Source organism: Haliotis rubra, unplaced genomic scaffold (genome assembly GCF_003918875.1).
Source record: "Haliotis rubra isolate DU_JTF1 unplaced genomic scaffold, ASM391887v1 Scf410, whole genome shotgun sequence".
NCBI classification, from domain to species: domain Eukaryota; kingdom Metazoa; phylum Mollusca; class Gastropoda; order Lepetellida; family Haliotidae; genus Haliotis; species Haliotis rubra.
In genome coordinates, this window is record NW_025767092.1 from 265105 (window position 1) to 288167 (window position 23063).

The window sequence follows — 23063 nt, forward strand, 5'->3', positions numbered from 1 at the left end:
ATACGATTTGCAATGCATGAATACCGTCAACTGGGCGTCCACAGATACGATTTGCAATGCATGAATACCGTCAACTGGGCGTCCACAGATACGATTTGCAAATACTTTCTCCCGCCTGACTGACAGACTAAATACATCGTTTTATGTGACTTTACTGAGAAGGGAATTTGCAATTATGCGTTCCGACCTGGACCTGGCCAGAGCCTTTTTGCAGAACAGGAGCTAGTAGCATCAGTAATTAGGTCTATTCATCTTCATTACTACACTGCTTTTAACACCTATTTGATATTGTTTCAGCTGATGTTTGAGATGGTGGCTTATTCAGTTTTGTAAAGTGTAATGTGGAGTGAAGAAATGATCAACATCTTACTGCATTTCAGGAATTGAGTGAACGTTACACAGATTCTGTCATTACAGCATTCCAGTTAGTTAATCAAAAAAACAATGTCTGCCACATATTAAATTGTTGAAAGTTGTTTTCTTTTATTTAGGCTCAGATTGTGATTAAATGGTTGATGAAGGTCAATTTTGCTTCACAAAATCTACATCTCCACGTTTGAAATATGACATTAAACATACTATGGTAAACGGAATGGTTTTTATTGATCCCTTTCTCATTACGAACGGGATCTTTATTCTTTATATATTATTAACGATGTTTAAAGCATCGTTCCCTGAAGTCACATATATATAGAGCATGATGTCTTCTTCAGGCTGAAGAATGGGACAAGACCTTTGGGCAGGGTTCCTTACTCCGGCACTTCTCTCAGTGGCTGTTGCTTCTGCCTGGACCGTCCCTGGGAGTCATAGAGGACATGGACCTGAAGCTGGATCACCTCGCCGTCATGAGCAGGACATACATGGATTTCGACTCCAGACAGTTGCCCCAGGTTAGAAGGATCGCGTTCAGATAGAAGGTCGTGTATTTAATACGTATGGTCAAACAAGGACGTTTCAAATAAGCAAATGGACACTAACCAGTTTGCAATATTGGGACTCAGCATTAGGGTGTACCTGTTGCAGATGAAGCAATATGTCAGTTTGAAAACAAAACTAATTTTATAGCCATGTAATGGCCCCCCTCCAATAATTTCTTTTTAAGAAGGCTTCACAAATAACTACTTACTGTAAACGGTGTTTTGAAAAATACCAACTGATAACATCAAAAACACAATTTAACTAAACTGCACATAATATACATTGGTTTGAATCTTTAATATTTTTCACCAAGTTTAACTTAATTAAAAACTTCAAAATACTTACTGAATACATACTAGGTGCAACTTAACTTCTTATAGAAGTGGAAAAAATAACCATTTCCATTCTTCGAATTCCATAATGCCCATTGTGAAGGTGTGCCCAGTTATTATGTAATGGACACTGTTTATCTTTATCTCAGTGGATAGTGGACGCAGTGGAGGAAGTACTGTTGCTGAAGCACACATCCAACAGATCAGTTGCTAGGGACGCCTTTCTGCAGGTAAGGGATGCAGTCGTTGAGCGAGATGGAGGTTGCTGGTGGTTAAAGTTGAAGGTCCGGTTCGTCAAATATACTCCATGCATGAATTTAGTGTGGTCATTACTGTTGCCTGATATTTAAGCAATGTACTGAGTGATACATTATCATGGATATGTTGCACAAAAAATATTGCCGATTATGAAATATGATCATAGCGCCCATAGGTCAAAGCACCCGATGGGCTCGAGGTCGTGGCTTCCTTCTTTCGTTTAAAATTGCGAATATGCAATTGAGTGAGTTTAGTTTTACGCCGCACTCAGCAATACTCCAGCTATATAGCGGCGGTCTGTAATTAATCGAGTCAGGACCAGACAACCTATTGATCAACTGCATGAACATCGATCTACGCTATTTGGATACGATGACATGTGTCAATCAAGTCAGCGAGCCTGACCACCCGATCCCATTAGTCGCCTCTCACGACAAGCATGGTTTACTGAAGATTAGTTCTAATCCGGATCTTCACGGGTGACAGTATTGGCATAATCACAAGAATACACTGAGATGCAGTACATTTACCTGTGAAACAAAGCACCGTATGTTTTCAAGGGTGATGAAAAACGGAGTGTCTACAACCATATGAAGAATTTAGGATGAGTGACTTGCCTTGGCATGACAGGTATCACATGAATGTCATGGGAAGTGATCCGACTGCAGTAAAATTATGTCTTATGTTTAAGAGAATCATATATTGCCGTCATGAAAATTACAACAGAACAAAGACTAACATTAATCAGTTGTCTCTAGATTGTCCGAAGAGAGCACAACGCGAGAACACTCAACACATTGACACACACGTTGCTTTGGAAGCCTCATGGTCGGAAGTTGTCCAAAGTCCAGCGCTGGTGGTTTGATGTTTCCCTCAATGATGTGTTCCCTAATCTGAAACTAGGATTAAACCAAAGAGAACTACGAGCTGCAGCTCTCGAGGTATGTCGTTTGTCATATATACTCTACTTTTCATGAAAGGGATCACGATTTTGCAATGCAATTTGCTATTCAGACAAATTAATGTACCTGGATGCTTATTTTCTGTCGTATCATGCAGGAGGCCGTAAGTCCCCATGATCTCCTGTAAGATGGTCTAGCTTTAGTTGCTGGTGGTCTATAGCCTTGTTATAAGCTATGCTACATAATGTTTTGAAACGTTATCCGTTTTTAATATTGATATTGTTGGTTTTACGTACAACTGTGATACTTATCTTTCTGTTTTATTGTCCTTTGATGACATGTGTTTAATTATAAATAACTTGTTCACATCGCGATATGGCTGCAATATTGCCGAGGCGATGTAACATTTTAACTCACTATTTTTCTGACGTAGGTGCCACTTTAGATAGCTGACCGTCTTTTGGTGGTTTCTTACACATGGAATTTCAGGCATTTAAGGGACTTTCTTTTCATTCTTAAGATGAAAGAAATTTTGCTTTTTCTATCTTCTATTCTGAAAGATTAATAAACCAGGAACAGGTACTATACCTGTATTTATTTAGTGCGAGGTTGTCCTTTTTAAACGAAGACGTCAAAGGCGCTTCAAGACGTGCACCAGAAATACTGCCATGTAAATAAATAATTTGGCACCCATTGGTCAGAACACACATTAGTTTTTAATGTGGAACCAGACCGTGACTCGCTTTGTTGCTTAATTTCTTTACAAAGCAGAACAAGGTGCCGTTGTACAAACAAACCTTAGCGCTAAGCGGTCGTAAGTCTAAGTTAAGTTACGATCACTTCAACATTAAGATCGCTTTGTACAACGGCACCCTGCCGGTTGTCAGTGTTACGTTGAGGTATCAACGACGACTGACGTCAAATCGTATGTAGTTATAATCTACTTCCAATAAAAGACAAATTTATATTCATGTCATGATGTTTTCCCCATTACCTACCCGGGTGCCGTTGTACAAAACGATTTAAGCGCTAAGGCGACCGTAACTCCCATACCTTAACATAGAGGTAAGGTAGTCTTAGCGCTAAGGTTGTATTGTACAACAGAAACTAAGCTACAGAAAGTACACCACATTAACTCGCGAACAATTTGCCTGGACTTTGAAGTTCCCGTCTGTTTCATTGCTGGATGTAGTTGCATTAACCTGAAGTACACTCAGATTATATTCAGTTCACGCTTTGCCATTACTAAATATTATTGCTTGTTTCAGTTTCTACCGTTTGTAAAGAGGCATGAAATAAACGGGAGGCTTACGTTCACACACGCAGTCATCGATCTGGTCGACCATTTGAAAAGTGTTTTAAATTTTACGTATGTTTCATTTTATATCTCTTCATTTCTAACCGCAAAGAAAATGTTGAAAATCTCATCCAGTGTCATGGTAAAGGCTCAGTTGTAATTGGGTTGCATTAAACCGCGATAATCTTCTATGACTTTTCAAGAGCGTATTTTACGTTAGTTATATAAGACAATTTCATCAATGAGAATGCAAAATATTACATATCCATCTCGTCCATATCTTCAAAAACAAGAGCAAATGCAATATTTATTCTTTTTGATAAAAGACGTTTTAATCTTAATCTAGATTTACTGTATACCTGTACAGATATTCACCCAGAGGGATCCACTTTCTACAACAAACCAGGTTTATATTGCGAAAATGGCATAATTCTTTCCCAATATAGTTTATTAGATGTCTTATAAACATGTCAGATGTACATATTTTGTGCAGAGGAGATTGCAATGCTCGTACAGGGTACAGAGGCCAATTTCATTGAGGGTGATATCATCAAACATACAGAAGGGCAAGACCTCTCAGTGTAGGATTTCTTATTAGATATTTTTAGCACAAAAAAAATTCAACTGACGAAATTGTAAATGCGTATTGCAAGGGCTTATTGGGCCTATGCGCAGTTCTCAACATTCATATAATGAATTGGACGATGTGGATCCGATTCAGAAATAGGCGACCCTTCATTTATTGGTCATAACGGAACAAGTGTAGTAGATTATATAATAAGTTCAACATCGATTTTTGATAGTGTGCTTGACTTTGAAATCCCTTCCAGCACAGCATCCGACCACCTTCCTCTTACTATGAAGATACATGTACGTGCGCTTCACACGCAACATACCACAACTGGGAAACAGTGGTATCGATTTGTTTGGGATAATGATAAACTTGACCTATTGAGACAAAATATGTTCTTAGAAAGTATTTAAAAGTTACTAAGCGAGTCAGCAGATTTTGTATTTACAAACATTGATAGAAGCATAGATCTTATTGTACAAGCACTTTGTACAGCTGCCTCAGATATAAAAAAATCTGGTAAGAGAAGAAACAGAGCTCAATCTTAGTATTATGCAGAGTGTGATAAACTGAAAAAAGAAAGATGCAAATTTTTAGATAAGTTTCGTAAATCTAAGGATGCTCGGTCTTAAGAGGATTACCATCGCATTAGAAGTAAGTATAATGCAGTTTGTAAACAAAAACGAAGTGAATATTTGAAATTGAAACAACAACAATTAGAAAATAGTGTTGACAATTCTAAACAGTTTTGGTCTTCTCTGAAAGATATCAATGGGAAAGCAAGACAAACAAATGGCACTGAGATCAACTTATGGTATTCTTATTTTAAAGAATTGTTTTTCAACATCTGAAATCAATGATGCCATGGATAACCATACATCCAGCCAGGGCGATGAGAATAATTATCAAAGATGTGATATAGATAACTCAATGACAAATGAAATGCTTGACGCTCCAATAACTCGAGAAGAAATCCCACTTGAAACTGAACAAATCACCCGGAATAGATGATACTATCTCAGAATCTTTCTTACACTCATCAGATATTTTACTCTCATATCTTGAATTATTGTTTAATGTCATTCTTGAGAATGTATTTATTCCACATTCATGTCGGTTGGTATCATTGTACCTATTCATAAGCATTGTGGTAAACATCAAACTGAAAATTATAGAGCCATTACTCTTCTAAGTGTATTTGGTAAAATATCCACTGCCATTATAAATAAACGTTCAGTAGTCTGGGCAGAATCCTTTGATAAGATAACCGAATTCCAAGCTGGTTTTAGGAAAAGGATATACTACTGACAACATATTTGTTTTATATTCACTTATATAGAATTACTTAAAAAGAAAAGCGCCAAATTGTATGTTCTCTTTGTAGATTTTGCACAGGCTTTCGACTCTGTTCACAGAGAAAGGTTATGGAATCCTCTTGATGATCATTCCTTAAGCAGTAAATTGAGTAAACTTTTAAGAGGTAGTTATGATGACGTAAAGATGTGTGTGAGAAACAATAATGAAATATCCGAAACTTTTGAGAGCCAAATAGGATTAAGACATGGTTGTATATTGAGCCAATTTTTTTTCTTTCTTTATCAATGAACTAGCCACACAGATTCATGAAAGGTGTTAAAATGGTATTCAGTTACATCCAGATATAGAACAGCAATTTCTTCTATTATTTGCTGATGATATCATTCTTTTCTCTAGCACTATTCGCGGACTACAAGCAGAAATATAGTGCCATATAGCTGGAATATTGCGGAGTGCAGCGTTTATCAACAAACAAACCAAATCAATCATTGTTTGAGCGCCATTTTCGGTTCTTGCTTTGGTCCAGTTGTGTACACGTAGTTTTGATATACCCACAACACTGACCAAAACGTGAAACAAAATTACCGCACAATTTCACCAGTAGGGTGTTTTTCTCTTTTCAGGTATTGCTTCACTGAACCAGCTGACGGAGAATGGGGTCTTCCGGTTTCCGGAGATCTCAGCAATTACACAGGAATGATTGGCATGCTGCAGAGGGGGGTATGCAATTTAATGTTATGAAGCAAAGGGTTTGTCTACGATAACTAATACATACTACAACTGCAATTCATAACAGGGGCCAGTATTTAACGCTGTGGGCTGGTTTGTCGATTATGCCACATAGAGTTATACTATCAATGTCATACCTTTATATGCTTCGTGGGAGGTGGGGGGGCAGCTTAGTTAAAGCGATTGCTCGTCACGCCGAAGATCCGGGTTCGATTCCTCACATGGGTACAATGTGTGAAGCCCATTCCTGGTGTCCCCCGCCGTGATAAAACTAAACTCACTCATTCACCATTACATGTTTCGACGGCTGAGTCAGCAAAAGTTGGTGTAAGAACTGGTTATTATCATCACAAAGTACCAAATGGAACCGATTTTATGACAGGCGTACTTTACGCTTTCCGAAACAACCTGGCATGAGGTCGTACCCATTCAGCTTAAACCAAATTGTCCATGGATAATGTGCAGATTTAGCCTGTTTGTAAACAGGTTTTATGTTATCGCTATGAATCACTGAATTAGGGTTGCAGCACAAAGCGAGGGTCGGCGTCATCAGTTTTGAGCGAGTATGCTTGTCGTAAGAGGCGACTAACAGGATCAGGTGTTCAGGCTCGCTGACTTGGTTGATATATGTCATTGCATCGCAATTGCGTAGATCGATGCTCATGCTGTTGTTGACTGGAGTATCTGGTCCAGACTCAATTATTTACAGACCATCGCCATATAGCTGGAATATTGTTCAGTGCGGGGTAAAACTAAACTCACTCACTGAGAGGAGTCTGAAGTCATCGAAGCCTTAAAGTTAACCTATTGTTATTCTGCTGACATATTAGTGAGTATAGCAATATTCCAGCTATATGGCGGCGGTCTGTAAATAATCGAGCCTGGACCAGATACTCCAGTCATCAACAGCATGAGCATCGATCTGCGCAATTAGGAACCGATATTAAGAAACATGAGGACGAATGCTGCATTCGAACCCGAGAGGTTTTTGAAACTCCTAAAATATAATATGTTATCCCCAGACGACCTATATTATAATTTAAACACGGAGAGATAGGTGTTAAATACTAGGAAGCTATGTAACATGAGAAAGACTCAGGTGAGTCAGAAAGATTTTAAGCCGCTTCTGGAATTGTAAACCAAAATGACTGCAGAAGACACCAGAAATGAGCTGCACATATTGCCCCCGTGTAGGAAAACGAACTACCCTAACAACCCATTAAACAGTTAATACGAGGTAAGACTGAACGAAAACATTCTTCACGTCACAGCTTACAAAGAAGATCAAACAAACCTTAATTGATGTGTTATTTTAGCGATTGTGTCTGAAGGCATAAATAACACATGGGTTATTTGTGACGGTTATTGTTGTCTTATTACAGGAAATAGACTTCATTGCTGCTCCAGTGGGCTACACGTGGGAACGGGATCAGGTAGCCGACTTCCTGCCAGCTATCCACGAGTCCTACAACGGGATGATTTTCAGGGATACTCGGGGCAGTTCCAAGTTGTTAAGTGCCCTGGCCGATCCATTCCGCTGGCAGGTGTATGCTGTGGGAGGGGCGACTCTACTGGGTGTTATCCTGCTTTACCTCGCAATAGAATGGAATAATCCATTCTACCAAGAAGCAACATCTGAAGCGAAACGGTTGAAGCCAACAGGTGTTCTTGACACAGTGATGTATCTTTTTGGCTCCACAGTTCATCAGGGTAGGTTTGGGGTACTTGTCGCGTGAAGTTTGTTTAAACCTGTTTGATTGGCATTTTAGAAGTTGATAAATAGTAAGAAAAGTATAATACTTTATGAATAACAACTTCTTTATTTTGATAATATGATGCGACGTTTCGGTATAGCTTCTAATACCGTTGTCAAGCAAGAGTAAAATGATAGAGCACAAAACCGACTTATATTCATGTAACAGGGATTAAGTAAGGCAACTTGCGGGAATGCATCAAAGGGATTACCAACAATAACAACAACAACAACAATGGAATAGGTAATAATGCAGTATCAATAGGAAGAAGCCAACTGTTGAGGAGGCAGAACAAGATGTGCATCGCAGATGAGATTAAGTAGCAATGATGCCTGGAGTGCTCTGTTCTATTGTTTTTATCAGTTCATTGTAGGCGGATGGAATGAGGTATCCTTGGTTGATTGAGGGCTTATGTCGGCGGATTTGAACTGCTTCTGCCACTTTTCTTTTGGTGAAGTCCTGGAGGTTTTTTTGTTAATATTCAGCATTATCCCATTTGATGTTGTGATTAGGACAGCAAACCGAAACACGAGTCTCATTAACCAATTCAGACAATGACCTACTTTTCAGCCGATACGAATTTTCTCGTGTGAAAGTGAAAATATACACTTCAAACAACTATGGTTACACTAAATTCTAATTCCTTGTTTTATACGAAAATAGTATTTACAAATGAATTTCAATTTTAAACTTTTATAACATCGTGTTTCTACATTTTACAGCATGACCTAAGGCGTCACAGACTGCCCCTGTTTGATGAGGTTGTAAACTGATTCACAGTTCATCTTGCTCACTGGTTACACCTGTTATGTGTTTTTTGCGCTTATTTAATGTATTTTTGTAACGTACAATGTGGTTGATATAATATCAAGTCCGTACTAGACCGCCAAACCTTTCTAACGGTCGAGCCTCGTTTTGAGATTTCCATGATATCCTAATTTCCGTTTCTCAGAGCAGGCTGTACGACAGAGCACGCTGCACGACGTGTTTGCAAGGATTAGAAGGAGCGTAGTGTTGTAGTATACAAGTGTTTAGATGTATCAAATAATACTGATTAATATTTATATATCCAGTTGAATGAATTGGCCTAAAAATTCTGGACTGGTTATTGTACTAAGTTGCGCAAGAGGACGGAACACAGTCAGCAGGAAACGAGACTGTTGTGTAATCAATGTTTTGACTTGTGCTTATGTGTTCTGAGATAGCTGATTTACGGTCTGTTTTTGGTTGATGCTAAGTGTTCTTTGATTCTGAGGTATTATACTTTACTTATGCGTACTCCGGTGACTGACATCATGAGCATCGTGTCGTAAAAAGTGGGTGAGTTAGCAACAGCGTTTTGAACAGGTATTCAGTCCAAAATGACACAGGTCGTAATATCTTCCCGGACAAGGGAGAATATCAACAATCTGTGAATAAAAACAACAACAAAGAAATGTGATGTATTTAACAATTGTATACTAAGGTTAACTATGTTCACAAATCAATACAAAGGTATCACTTTGGCAGAGCAAACGAAGAAGATGGTACAATACAGAATCATCCTAATACAAGTGAAGTGATTATAGCAATTTCAGACAATGATGGTACTTCTCACCTCGCAGCAATAGTAATCCGACTTCTCACTATAGTCCAATGCAGGGTATATGTTCATCACACACACTGCTGGTCTTTTCGTACGTAGTGTAAACATATTTCATTCAAAAAGAATGACTTTCTTTAGATCTGAATTGTAATTGTCTAAAGATATTCTCTGTAATCTATTGTCAAGATAACTGGAAAACCAATCAAGTAACTTACCCTTAATACCATAAGCTTCTAATTTCACTATGATTCCCTTATGCCAAACCTTGTCAAATGCCTTGCTTATGTCACAGAAAACTGCCCCGACTTCTTTGCCATGGTCTAATGCACGTAGTATAAAATCATACAAGTATGTCAGTTGATATACAGTACCATCTCCAGGCATGAATCCTGACTGCAAGTTGGTCAATACGTTATTATCTAGAAAAAAGTTAAACACATGTTTAAAAACACCTTTTTCAAATACCTTTGATAAGCAGCTGGTAAGAGCTATTGGTCTGTAGTTTTTACATTCATTAAAACTACCTTTTTAGGAATGACAGTAGCTTCCTTCAATTTTTTTGGAAATTTACAATATTCTAATGATAAATTGAATAGATTAGTAAGAGGAATAAAAAGGGATGGCATTATCATTTTGATAAATCTGTTACCTATTTTGTCTGGTCCACTGGCTTTGCGTAGTCAATACAATAGACTCAAGTGAAGTCTCTACTTTACATTCAAGTGTAGGAGTCTCCTTATCAGGATAATCAACTTGTGCATGATCAACTAAATATTCATTAAATATATTTGCTTTTTCTTTCCACCATTGATCAAATTACCGTTATGAATAATCGAAGAAAAATTCTTATAATCTCCATTTTTGGATTTTATATACTTGTTCACTAAAGCCTACCAAAATGTATAATTACTCCCCTGATTGATCTTATCATCTAAATCAGAAATATATTTCATTTTGGCTACTCTCACAGCTGCCGTTACTTTGTACCGTAGAGGTCTAAACCTTTGCCAATCTATATCATAATTTCGAGTCTTTGCTTTCTTATGCTGTTTATTTCTTATAGCACTATTTCGTACGTGATGTGTGATCAGAGGCAATAGCTAGATCCTATTATATACGTCTCTCAGGCAGATATCTCTGGAATAATGGCCTTGAAGACTTTTCCAGATCATTCTATAATATTCTGTTCGCCAGAAAACAGCGGAAACCTCTAGAACTCTGTCTAAATATAGCGCAAGTCTAAATACAACAGACCGCTGCCCCTTAATAAATCTATAGGTACAATGTATAACAGTTGAGACTCTGTGTACAACCCTACAAAAGTCCATTTTCCACCCTTGATGAACTTGATATGCGCAATGATGTTTTGGCTGGACAAGCTAGTCTATGCATTGTCCAATCAAAATCTACATTGATATCAATACAAGACATCTACTTTGGAAAATAGTATGTACAGTCTCAACAGATATTTGAAAACTAAACTATGTTGTAGAGATTTTGATATGAGAGGATGCGAGATTCAGCGGTGCCAAGGAATCTCCTTCAACTGCAATAGTCGAGTTACAGGTTTGATTACACACTGTCATTTAGAAAGTGGTCAAATGTAACAAATGTTATATTTGGGATTACACTTTCTTAGTAAAGTACAGATTCTAGCACTTTTGTTGGGTTGAGTCCCATCCGGGATTCGAACCAACACCTTCAGAGTCAGGCACCTAATCGCCAGCACACAAAATCAGCCGTCTAACCCACTCAGCCATCGCCTCAGCCTTCCACTAACAAAAGTACAAGAATCTGTACTAAGAAAGTGTAATCCAAAATATAACATATGTTAAAAGTTTTGGTGGGGTGAGTCATAACACAAAGGAATTCATGCTCTAGAACACACAGGCTAACAACAATCTCCAGTCTGACATCAGACTTTCCGTCGAGGGTTTGATAACGCTTAAAAGATGACGAGAACTGACCCAAACCCAAACTGATGATAAGGAGTCATTTTTCTTGGTTTAATGATGGGGCAGCCTACATCGCCTTTGTGATATCGCACGTTGCCTACCTTGATGAGATGCATATCGACTGTGATCGACAGTGGGTGTATTCGAGAGATAGTTTCTGCGACAGTGGCCCTACCTGGTATAACATCAAGCCCATCGGGAAGAACACACTAGCTACCTTCATGTCCACTCGCATCATTCTTTGACCATTTAGTGCTCTCGGTTTCCTAAATAAACTTTCCTCTTAGTAGTTATCCATCTGAGAAGGATAGGTTCGTAGTATGCCATACTTGCCATTGGAGCCATTACCTATGAGCTTCTGGAGCAGAAGCTCGATGGTGAGCTGAGTGTGTTGGCGTGGGCCGTTGCTTATGAAGTCTCAGGATTGTAGAGGGACGCCGATATATAACACCAGTGAGTCGTCTGTGGTGGGTAGTTGGATGTTGTGTTTATTCACACACAATGTACGTATTACAGATGCAAAGTGGCAGATGACTCTCCTCCTGAAAGCTTGCGGTATCTGAAGCCATATTTGTTTAATTCATGATCCATGATCAATGATAATAGGGTGATGCGTTTCTAATGGATTTCAGTATTTATTTCAATCTTCCAGGAGGCGTCCATCTTCCTGAATCCAGTTCTGGACGGATCCTGATCAGCTTCTGGTGGATGTACATCATAGTGATGACGGCAGCCTACAGTGGCAATCTAATTGCAGCGCTCACGGTCACAAGAAAAACAACTGCATTTACAAGTTTTGATGACCTGTTCGAAGTTGCAAACTTGAAGATCGGTATAATGGGAGGAACAGTCCTACACGAGACTATCGAGGTGAGAGGGGAAAAGCGTTCAAGATGCACTGTAGTGCAACTGAGGAACAATTGTTTTCAACTTAAGTTAAGGAAATTCTTCAAAGGCATTTAGAAGTTGGTGTAGTAATACAAGACAAATCTTATGGATAACAACTTCTTGATTTATTTTTCACAACATTTCCGGGCTAGTTCTTGCCCCTTGGCCAGGTAGATTATTTTTCTTGATTATTTTCGCAACGTTTCTGGGCTAGTTCTTGCCCTTGGTCAGGCGGATCATCCACCTGACCAAGGGCAAGAACTAGCCCAGAAACGTTGTGAAAAATAAATCAAGAAGTTGTCATCCATAAGATATATCTTGTATTAATTTAAGGAAACTATTATATTTTCAAATATATTAAAGTTGATAAGCGAATAGCATCCGTTAAAGGAAATAGTTAATAGATTTGAGGAAGGCGTAAAGAATGACACAGAGGAGGAGGGAGGGGGAGATAGTCCTCAATTCTACCATGAATCAAGAAAATACTAGATTCTGATTGGTTGTTCAGAAAAATCAGACGGCATCAATTATGGATTGACGCTCATCTGATTGTAAGGCCGCTTCACCGCGCATTGACAAATCTTATTGTGAGAACTACTTCCGTTTGACCACAATGATGGCGGATCATAACAACAACTCCATGGATTTTGACGCTGACTTTCGAATATTCCACATAGGCAATTGGACATTTTTGGATTAAAAATGCGTTTGATTTCATTGCGCTTCACTGCGCACGTATAGAACACTGCCGCACTACTTCAGCTTGACCACCAACATGACTAATATCAACACAACAGACGTGATGGAAATGCTGATAAAACATTTATTTAAACTCGAAAAAATACAATTTTATGCCCCCCCCCTCCCCCACCCCCATACACACACAATTATGAGGGAACCTCACGATCATATTACCTTCTATTATAAAAATATTCAAACTCAATTACAATACACAGCCCCAAACATAAACAAAACAATATCTAACATATAAATCAGAAAGCCTTGTAAAAATACACCCCTATCTGTACAAAATATGCAGCAAAACAGGAGTAAACATTTACCTACCAGTCAAATCCCGATGAGTCGAATCTCTGGGGACCAAGTAATAAATTCGTCTTATCGATGTATTCGAGACATAGGTATGTCTATGAGGGTAGAAAAAAGATGCTCCAGTCCTAATTCCTCCGCCTAAGCATTTGTTTTTCTAATGATTTCCGTATCACTAATAGGGGCACCTTATCAGTTCCAGTCTGATTAGCACAGACAGTGATTTCCGTAAAATCACTAATCTGTCTTTTTGAACTCACCCGTCAATGGTGGAAAGGTGTGAGCCGCGCTGGTTTGTTAATTTGATCAGTTTGCCACACCAATCAACTTCTCATTGACTGACTTCGGCTTATGTATACAAGATTGCTGTTGTTTGAATCTCATGGGACCAAATTTCCTTCTCGAGTCATCGTGTGTATTTATGAGACGAATTCGTGTAACCGGTATTCAAATGATGACAACTATAACAGGGAATGGTCGGGACCGACAGGTACTTCGAGTTATGCATAATATTCGAGACATCGGCATTCGACTCATCGGGATTTGACTGTATTTAATTCCGTTTAGAATGGGAAATTTGCAAGATAGATCTAACGGTCTGGCGAAACACCACATTTATGCCACTCATAGTCATACTCCATCATATCCCGTTGCAAAATAATTCTGCTGTCTGCCAGCTTCCCCGCAAGGTTGTCACTGTTATGTTCATCTACTTTGAAAAACTCTTGGACACAGTCCAGTCACAAACGATGAAAACAAAGTTCCAAGGAATCACAAGTTAGTCGCATGTACACTAAGCAGCAACACTGTCACTCTTTTGTCGCATGCCGGGGTTGAGGCAGTACGTGAAATCATAATCGGCCGGTCATAAAAATCAACAGTCTTTGATGAGTTACAGGTCGTAGGTTGATCAGGAAAGGATCTATTCTTCGATTCTGCAGGGTTCAGGTTCGACAGTCAGTCAAGTATTGTCCACTGTCACTTCAAATTTCAACCTTTCGCAAAATGTAAATACTGGCTCGGCCACCATTTCAAACTGTTGCGTAACTGTCTACTTCGAAGAAGATAAGTAGGTCAGACGATTCCATTATAGTGTGGCCAGGGGGGTACAGTTTCACGGCACACAAAACAATAGGCTGGTTTCAGTCGTGTGGAGTTGGGATGAAAAAAACCCCAAGATCTCGGGTATTACATAATTGCATTGAATAAACAGTAGTTTGATTTCTTTGGACAGAATATTGTTATGTTGTAATGTTAAAAAAATACGAACGGCACCTACCGCTCCCTTCACAGACGAGTTCAATTCGCCTCTCGTCCCATGACGGATTACGCAGTGTCTTCCGCAGAGCGAGGAAGTTCGATTTTAAATGTGTCATGGTAGAATGGAGATAACCCTAGTGTGTTTGAAAACAGAGACATAGCTTTATTGATTGATGGCGACTAAATATTTCAATTGAAACCTCACGCTACGCGTTCGGTTCCAATTGAAATTTAGTCGCCATCAATTCAGTAAAGCATGTCTGTGAATTTCAAACACACTAGGTTTATCTCCTAAATATATCAGAACAAATGGGAAGGAACAATTGCATGGTTTTCTTTTTATAAAAGTAGAATAAAAGTTTGTTTGAATGATCATTTAGCATAGCAAGAGGTAGCACGTATTTGGTGAGGGGCCACAGAAATGATCCCAAAAGGTGTTTGTATATGTGTGTGTGGGTGGGGAAAGGGCTTGAGTTCTCATATCTTCCTCCTCTTTGTAGTAAATGACCAGTCCTTTATTGTCTCTTCAGATGGTGATACATGTTATATCATAAGTTGTTCACTGGTCACGAGGGGGACATGGGTTGATGTACCTTCTGTGTTTGTTGATGTATTTATTTTACCGAACACCTCAATGTTAATTTTGAACTGTTTGAAACACGGTTATGTTATCATAATACGGAGTACCAGAGTTAGGCAATTAGCCAATACCGACAACGACAGACAAGAAAAACAAATTCAGAGTTATCTCCCTTCCATCGGTTTGCTTTCGTAAAACATCAGTAATTTCCGATCCAATTATTCGAGACAAAGAATATTACTAACACGAAGTATCAAATGAATTCCCACAGTTCGGCATTCCCAGACTATAAAGCTTGTAAGCGGGGTACATTGAAAATAATAGAAGAGCGCTTAGCCAATCAGGAAACGACATTTATGTGTGAGGTAAGATAATACTATTTACGACACTGGTGGACTTTTAGTAGTCTTAGATTGTCAATAACGCGTCTTTACAGACGTCCAACGACAGCCTAATAATGGAGATACGGGAAAAGATCGAGGCTTCTGAAGAGATAGACAAGGACGTCCACAATCACAATCCCGCGGTGCACATGGAAAAGGTTATGACAGAAAACTATGCCTTCCTGCACGACATCACTGAATTAGAAATGTTTGTGAAAATCTCATGTGACGTGTATATACTGAAGGATAAAATTGTACCCCTAGACCACAGTCTCCTACTGCCACAAGATTCTCCACTTACAGACATGTTCGCAAAAGAGTAAGTAGAGTGTACATGTATTTAATGTCTTCTCTGAATTGTTGTTTATATATTTTTGTAATTTCCATGCATATATACATGGATCTGGGGCCTGAAAACATGGTAGATCATTTCATAGAGGTCGTTTTGTAGCGAAACTTTGTCATGGACCAGGAGAATCATAATGGGAACACGTTGGGGTAACTGAATGGTCAAAGCATTCTCTCGACAGGCCTAAAGTACATTCAGTGTGTTAAATTCATTACTTGTGTCCTCGATCTGATATTGCTGTAACACATCTAAATTATATATTATAAAATACGGTTCTTTCTGATACCAGAATCACCAGGGTGCAGGAAATTGGCTTGATGGAGTACTGGCTGAGGAAATGGAAACCCACTCAGAATAACAGTACATGCCCTTCCCTTGAGAAGGGGGCGAAACCTGTAGGCCTGGAGAGGTTGGCGGCTGCGCTGCTTGCCCTCGGGGCTGGGATACTGTGTTCGGGTGTGTGCCTTCTCGTTGAGCTGGTCGTCAAGGCATCAACGTAACTCCTTTGTGACAAAGAGTTTCCAAAACGAAGGACAATCGGCGCCTTAATATGGGAAAGACGTATCTCTACGGCTTCATCGCATTCTGACCTAAACCAAAAGATCTAATCAAAGTTCGGGCGTGTGTCTTCTCGTTGAGCTGTTGGTTAAGGTAACTCCCGTGAGACACTGATTTTCCAAACCAATGGACAATCGGCGTCTTTGTAAGGTTAACGCTCAGCTCTGTGGTTCCATCGCATTCTGACCTTTACCACAAGATGTAATCAATTTTCGGGTATGTGTCTTCTCGTTGAGCTGGTGGTCAAGGCATCAACGTAATTCCTGTGAGAGTTTACGAAACAAAGAAGAATCGATGCGCCTTAGTATGGGAACACCTTTCTCTGCGGTTTCATCACATTCTGACCTATACCACAAGATCTAATCAGTGTGAATGGTTGATGTGAATCCATGTTTATTTCATGGATATGGAGTGATTTTAAAGTGTAATGGTAACTCAGGTGTAAATGATGCTCAAGTGGGATCAATGTACCCGTCAATACGAGTCCGACATAACGGAATATGCTTTGTGTCAAGTGTTAATGATTATATCATCCATGTCAGCAACGAAAGAGGACATTGTGTCCTGTTATGTGCTGGGTATTCATTTAAGGTAGAAAATAGGGCCCGTAAGTAGATCACGGCACTTTGCGAGCCCATTTCTGGTGTCCCCCGCCGTGATATTGCTGGAATACTGCTAAAAGCGGCTTAAATGTACACCCACTCACCCAGCCCAATCCACTGAAATCTACATTTGAAAATACCCTTTAAAGACAATTCCCTTTTCACAAAGCCATGTTAATAAGTCCATCTCTGAGATAAAACAAATGTATGTAAACATACATTATACGTTATACTGCATCCAATCTCGTTAGGTGCGAAATTGACCGAGGTGGAAACTCGTGACTTAACCCGTGAAGATCCGGGTTAGAATTAGTCTTCAGCAACCGACGCTTGTCGTAAGAGGCTACTAACGGGATCGGATTGGTCATCATAGAAGATTTTCATGGGTTTAATGCAGCATTATCACAACTGAGCATTTACCTTGGCACTGGACGAGATTTTCAACATTTTCTTTGCGGTTAGAAATGAAGAGATATAAAATGAAACATACGTAAAATGAAACATACGGAAAATTTGAAACAATTTTCAAGTGGTCGACCAGGTCGATGACAGCGTGTGTGAACGTAAGCCTCTCGTTTATTTCATGCCTCTTTACTAGCGGTAGAAACTGAAACAAGCGATAATATTCCGTAGGTCGATGGTGTTGATCACTAGATTATCTGGTCCAGATTCGATTATTTACAGACTGCTGTCATATAGCTGGATCATTGATGGGTTTTGCGTTAAAAAACAAGCAAACAAAACAAAACTTTAAAAAGTCTAATGGGATGTTAAATACATGTATAACTCTTTTAGAATTCTGCAGGCATATATCTGTAAACATTATCAACATTCGACCATTTAGTATGCTCTCTGTTATGTATGTCAGCTTCAGTAACGGATATCATAGAATTTAACTAAGTACTGAAACGTTTACAGTGAGGGAATCACACTTCTCACATAATCTGTCTTCCCGTGGATTTCTGTTCCAGTGGATATTGTGATGTGTTCTAAAATGTGAAATTAGAAATTCTATAGTTATTGGTAGGTATTTTAAAACCCCAGTGGTTTATTTCTATGTCAATAATACTCTCCCTTGGCACAGTTCATTACACAGCGTCTCGAGTTTTGATAAAACATGTTCTGTTGAAGTAAGCCATTAGCACTGAAATTCCAGGTTGAATCCATCTAAAATTCCTTGAAGTCCTGAGCACTCGTCAGTTTGTCATTATTTTTTATTGTAGAGGAAGTTTTAACGATTGCTCCATGTAAACTTAATTGTTTTGCGTATTTGCATATATTTGTAAGCGCCTTAAGGTGCATTTGCATTCCAGAACCAGCATTCTCGGTTTGCCTGTGGAAGGTTTTCAATAAACGAACCTGTTTAGTGTGACAGGACATGTCCATTGTCAAAAATCTCAATTGGAAACAAGTTCTATTGTTTGAATGCACTGCCTTTGTAACTTTATTATAATTAAAAGATGAGAAGAAACTTAAGTTTCACTTTCAATGGATTGTCTGATGAAGACTTGACGATCTGCAGACCGCTGCCATGTAGCTGGTTAATTCTGAGTGCTGCGTTAAGCTCACTGCCCGTGTGCGTCTCTTCATGCTGATCCGCTTAGTCACTGTTAAACATTTCAAGGTTATGTTTTCAATATTGTTGTATATGTACAGGATGCTCAGTACAGTCTACCCTTACATGCCATTCAGTGGCATTTAACCATGCGGGGCATTTAGTAAAGACAACCCAACAGGGCATTTAGTGAAATCTAATCGTACAGGGAATTCAGTACAATTTCAACCAGCAGAGCATTCACCGGAATGTAACCTCAGACAGTACTTAGTAACGTCACCCCTACCAGGCAATAAGTACAGTGTGACTCTGTACGAAATGAGTTCCAATACTTGGTTCTCGAGATTCAGAATTATCCATATGGGAAACTGTTAACATATTTGTACATGAGAATAAGCAGGCACTTGCCCCAGTTGAGCAGATTGGAAGTGCAGTAAAATCTCTAAAATACGAATGCTTAAAATTTTCTTGAAGCAATATTACATGCGCCATTGGAGCTACAACATTCACAATATAATTTTGCCTGATCTTCATCCAGTTCAGGTAGGAATTCCTATGAAAGTGACTTTCATTCTTATTACCTCGAGAATTTCATATCTCTTAGCTGTGACACTAACGCGGTCACTATTTATGAAGATATTTTACTTGATACATATACATTTGGATCTTGACGTTTCACCAGCCTTGCATTATCCACAACCCCAGTTTTGTCAGAGGTAACACTGGCGAATTCACTGATAATACTTCCTGATTCTGTAGAACAGAACTGTTTCTACTTGGTATGCAAGCAGTTATATTTGAACAATTCACCAGCCCAGCATCCTCCACGTCATAATCACAAAAGATTCTCTGAAGAAGATCGTTGAGTTAACTAAGATTGTAATCGTTAAATGTTACATTGGCCTGTAACATTACTTTGTGTTGCCAAGACTGGGGATGGAGTACTTCTTTCACAATGTGATTCCCACCAACTGAATGTGCAAAATCACACTGATCATGACTGACATGGCTTTGACTATTTCACCAAGTATATAAAGTATTTGTCACTGTTCATTCGCCCACAGTTCTTATGACACGTGAGTTAGCAAAGCCAATATTAGACATATCACTTTTTAAAGTGTGAATCACACTCTCATGTTCTTGTAGTTGTGAAAAATCTTATTCACACCAGCATGAACAGATGGACATTTTGTGTGTAGCAAAAAACATTAGAAGGTGGTCTGTTATGCGATGTCACGTTTAAAACACATATTTCTTGTGCAAATTGTCAGTGGAAGTTGAACCGGTGGGGCAGAACACGTTTCCTTTTCCCTTTCACATATTTTGCCTCACATGGAATGCCATGCCACAAGACGTCTTGCGACGTTTGATTTGCTCTATGGGGCACAGGTGTCAAGCATACATCAATGCTCATGGTGGACATACACGTTATTGACTGTGTGAATTTAATTTTGACCGTTCTGTCACTGAGACCTCATTAGCATGTGTCCACCAGAAAAGTTAGGGGGTGCCATAACATTATGACTGTTTTAAAATTGAGTGTATGTGTGATATGAAGCGCTCTATGGACCTGCCTGGAAAGTGGTCAAACATGGTTGAGGAACCGTTGGGATGAACAGGTTTCCTGATTAATGAAATATTGAAATCAGTTCGAATTCTGTCCTTGTGATTATTGCTTTACGGGGTGATTTCCGAACCGAAACACCAAGGTAGACACCAAGGACATCAGTAGATAACCACACACAATCAATGAATTATATCGAAACACAAAGCATTAGGTTCAAAATCACAAAGGCGGCACAATGTGTGAAATACAGGGTACGTGGCAGTTACAATTAACACATCCCTGTGAGTGTTCTAGTTCTCGCAGTTATCCCAGAGTATGTTAATTGCAGTCACTTCAGGATGTGACCATTGCGATCTTTACTCGGCTTCAGTCCAACATCGAAGGGAAAGTAGGTCATTCTGGTGACACTGGTAGTCATTTTGGACGGTATTTTCTTTGGAGGGCAAGGACAAACTTTATGGATGAACAACGTCTTTATTCAGATGATGCGACGTTTCGATACAGATTCTTGGTACCAGCTTGACAATGATTCAAGAATCTGTATCGAAACGTCGCATCACCTGAACAATGTTGTGCACCCATAAAGTTTATCCTTATCTGACTCTCCAACTTCTAAAACACCCACTCAAAGAAGTCTTTGGAGGGATGAACAGGCAGACACGATGAGCATCTAAAACAAGAGAACCTTTAATTTCTTTGGGTGCCATTTAGAAGTTGATGTGAATTTGGGGAGAATTCTATGGATATACAACTTTTCAGTATACATGTGAAAAAGAAGTCGTATATCCATGGAACTACCCCCATTGTTCCAAAGACCGGTTATATACGTAAATGTGCAGATCACAAGTTTTTTTTCCAAATGAATGTCACAGACAGGTTCGTCAGCGAATTGTAAGGGTGTTGGTTGTCCAGTCTGGAGTTGATCTTTGAAGAGATGAAACCTTTGCCCGTTTCAGAAAGCATGCGCATCGCTAAGGTAATCGTAACTCTGATACTTTAACATAGACTTACGATTGTCGCAGTGTCACCAGGTCTTACCCATTTGGGATTTTATCTCTGCCCTTTTTGGCACCTGATAACAACATTTGCCACTTTCATACAATTGCAAAGGCATACACTGAAATTGCATACACTCATGATAAATGTTATGCTATAAATAGCCAATTTACTGATTATTTATTTATACTTCATAAGTTTTATTCAAACATTATAATATAAATTTCCAGCTTGAAACAGTTATTTAAACAAAAAGACTACCATTTGAAACTAACCTTATTATGTGGCAGGTATCAGTGCTGCTGTGCCGTCAATGTCTAGTCCTCGAGAACTTCTTAAGCTTCTCAACACATTGGACGCTTAAGAATTCTTAGGGCTCATGTTTCGATTGGACACAAAACTTCAAGTCCTACGAACTATGCCCATTCTCAACACATTGGCTACGATCAAAGTTGCTTAGGGCTACGAACGTTTCGACAAAGGACGGTCATGTGATTGGACACAAAAGTTCATAAATATGCTGTTACGGTTAATAAATTGCCATGACAAAAGGTTTAACAGTCCCCTTTGAACCAGCAAAATAGAACACAGACAAGTCTGAGCAAACTACAATGAATGACAATACAGATTTCTAGTACAATGCAATTGATTCACAAATCTAAAATATTGGGTCACAACTATTAGATATTAACTCACCAGAGCATCATTATCCACTTAGCACATTAAGCTATTTTCTCGAACATACGACCGGAAGTCAAAACAAAATAAAGCCAGCCAAGGGAGGCAACTCTGAAGTGCTATCTCAAAAGCGTACCGCTAAAATACTATTGCCATTGAACATACCTGATGCAAGATGTGAGCCGCAAACATTGTAACCCATAATAGTTATCTCTTAATCCATGTGATATTACAAATTACAAATTACGAAAAAACACACACTCTCATAACAATGCATAAACAGCGTGTACCCAATCAGAGACTGGAACTGTGATCAGATTATACACAACTGAAACTGAGGCCAGACTGAACCACCTGACTTCCTCAGTGATGAAAATATTCCATAAAGGGACATAATTGATATGCACCTAAACTACATACATTTTACAACAAAACCCTCGACAAAACAGTTATTGAAGACAACCACAATGTTTTTTGAATAACCCGTAACCAATATAACCTAAACATATTTTAGAGTTTGGAAGTTTATGCTTTTTATTTGCATAATCTAATACATAAAACACCATCACCTGATAACAATAAAATCTGACACGTATAGCGATTTTCATAGATCGCGACAGCGTTAAACACTATGTTAACGTGAACGAATCAAAGCTTTCATACAGTTTGACTCTTAGACGATTTATATTGGGATATGATTGTTGATATCTTTTACGATTTGAGCGTAAGATTGGAATATCATTGCTGATATCTTTTACGATTTGAGCGTAAGATTGGAATATCATTGTTGATATCTTTTACGATTTGAGCGTAAGATTGGAATATCACTATGAGCTAAGATATCTTTATCTTTTACGATTTGAGCGTAAGATTGGAATATCACTGCTGATATCTTTTACGATTTGAGCGTAAGATTGGAATATCATTGCTGATATCTTTTACGATTTGAGCGTAAGATTGGAATATCATTGCTGATATCTTT

At 38.8% G+C, this 23063-nt stretch overlaps 1 protein-coding gene across 1 annotated transcript; it reads left to right on the plus strand.

Moving 5' to 3' along the window:
* The first annotated feature begins 7408 nt into the window (after positions 1-7408).
* On the plus strand, positions 7409-16625 carry LOC124288058 (glutamate receptor ionotropic, delta-2-like). The gene is made up of 5 exons (XM_046724628.1): positions 7409-7423; positions 7707-8034; positions 12271-12488; positions 15830-16095; positions 16415-16625. Exons 1-5 carry the CDS (start codon positions 7409-7411, stop codon positions 16623-16625), a joined length of 1038 nt encoding a protein of 345 aa, XP_046580584.1.
* The last annotated feature ends 6438 nt before the right edge of the window (positions 16626-23063 follow it).

Bases quoted from the DNA above. Each gene is read 5' to 3' on its own strand.
- LOC124288058 (XM_046724628.1), top strand. The intron at 8,035-12,270 runs GTAGGTTTGGGG...TCAATCTTCCAG, and splicing joins TGGCTCCACAGTTCATCAGG to GAGGCGTCCATCTTCCTGAA. The intron at 12,489-15,829 runs GTGAGAGGGGAA...GCGTCTTTACAG, and splicing joins TCCTACACGAGACTATCGAG to ACGTCCAACGACAGCCTAAT.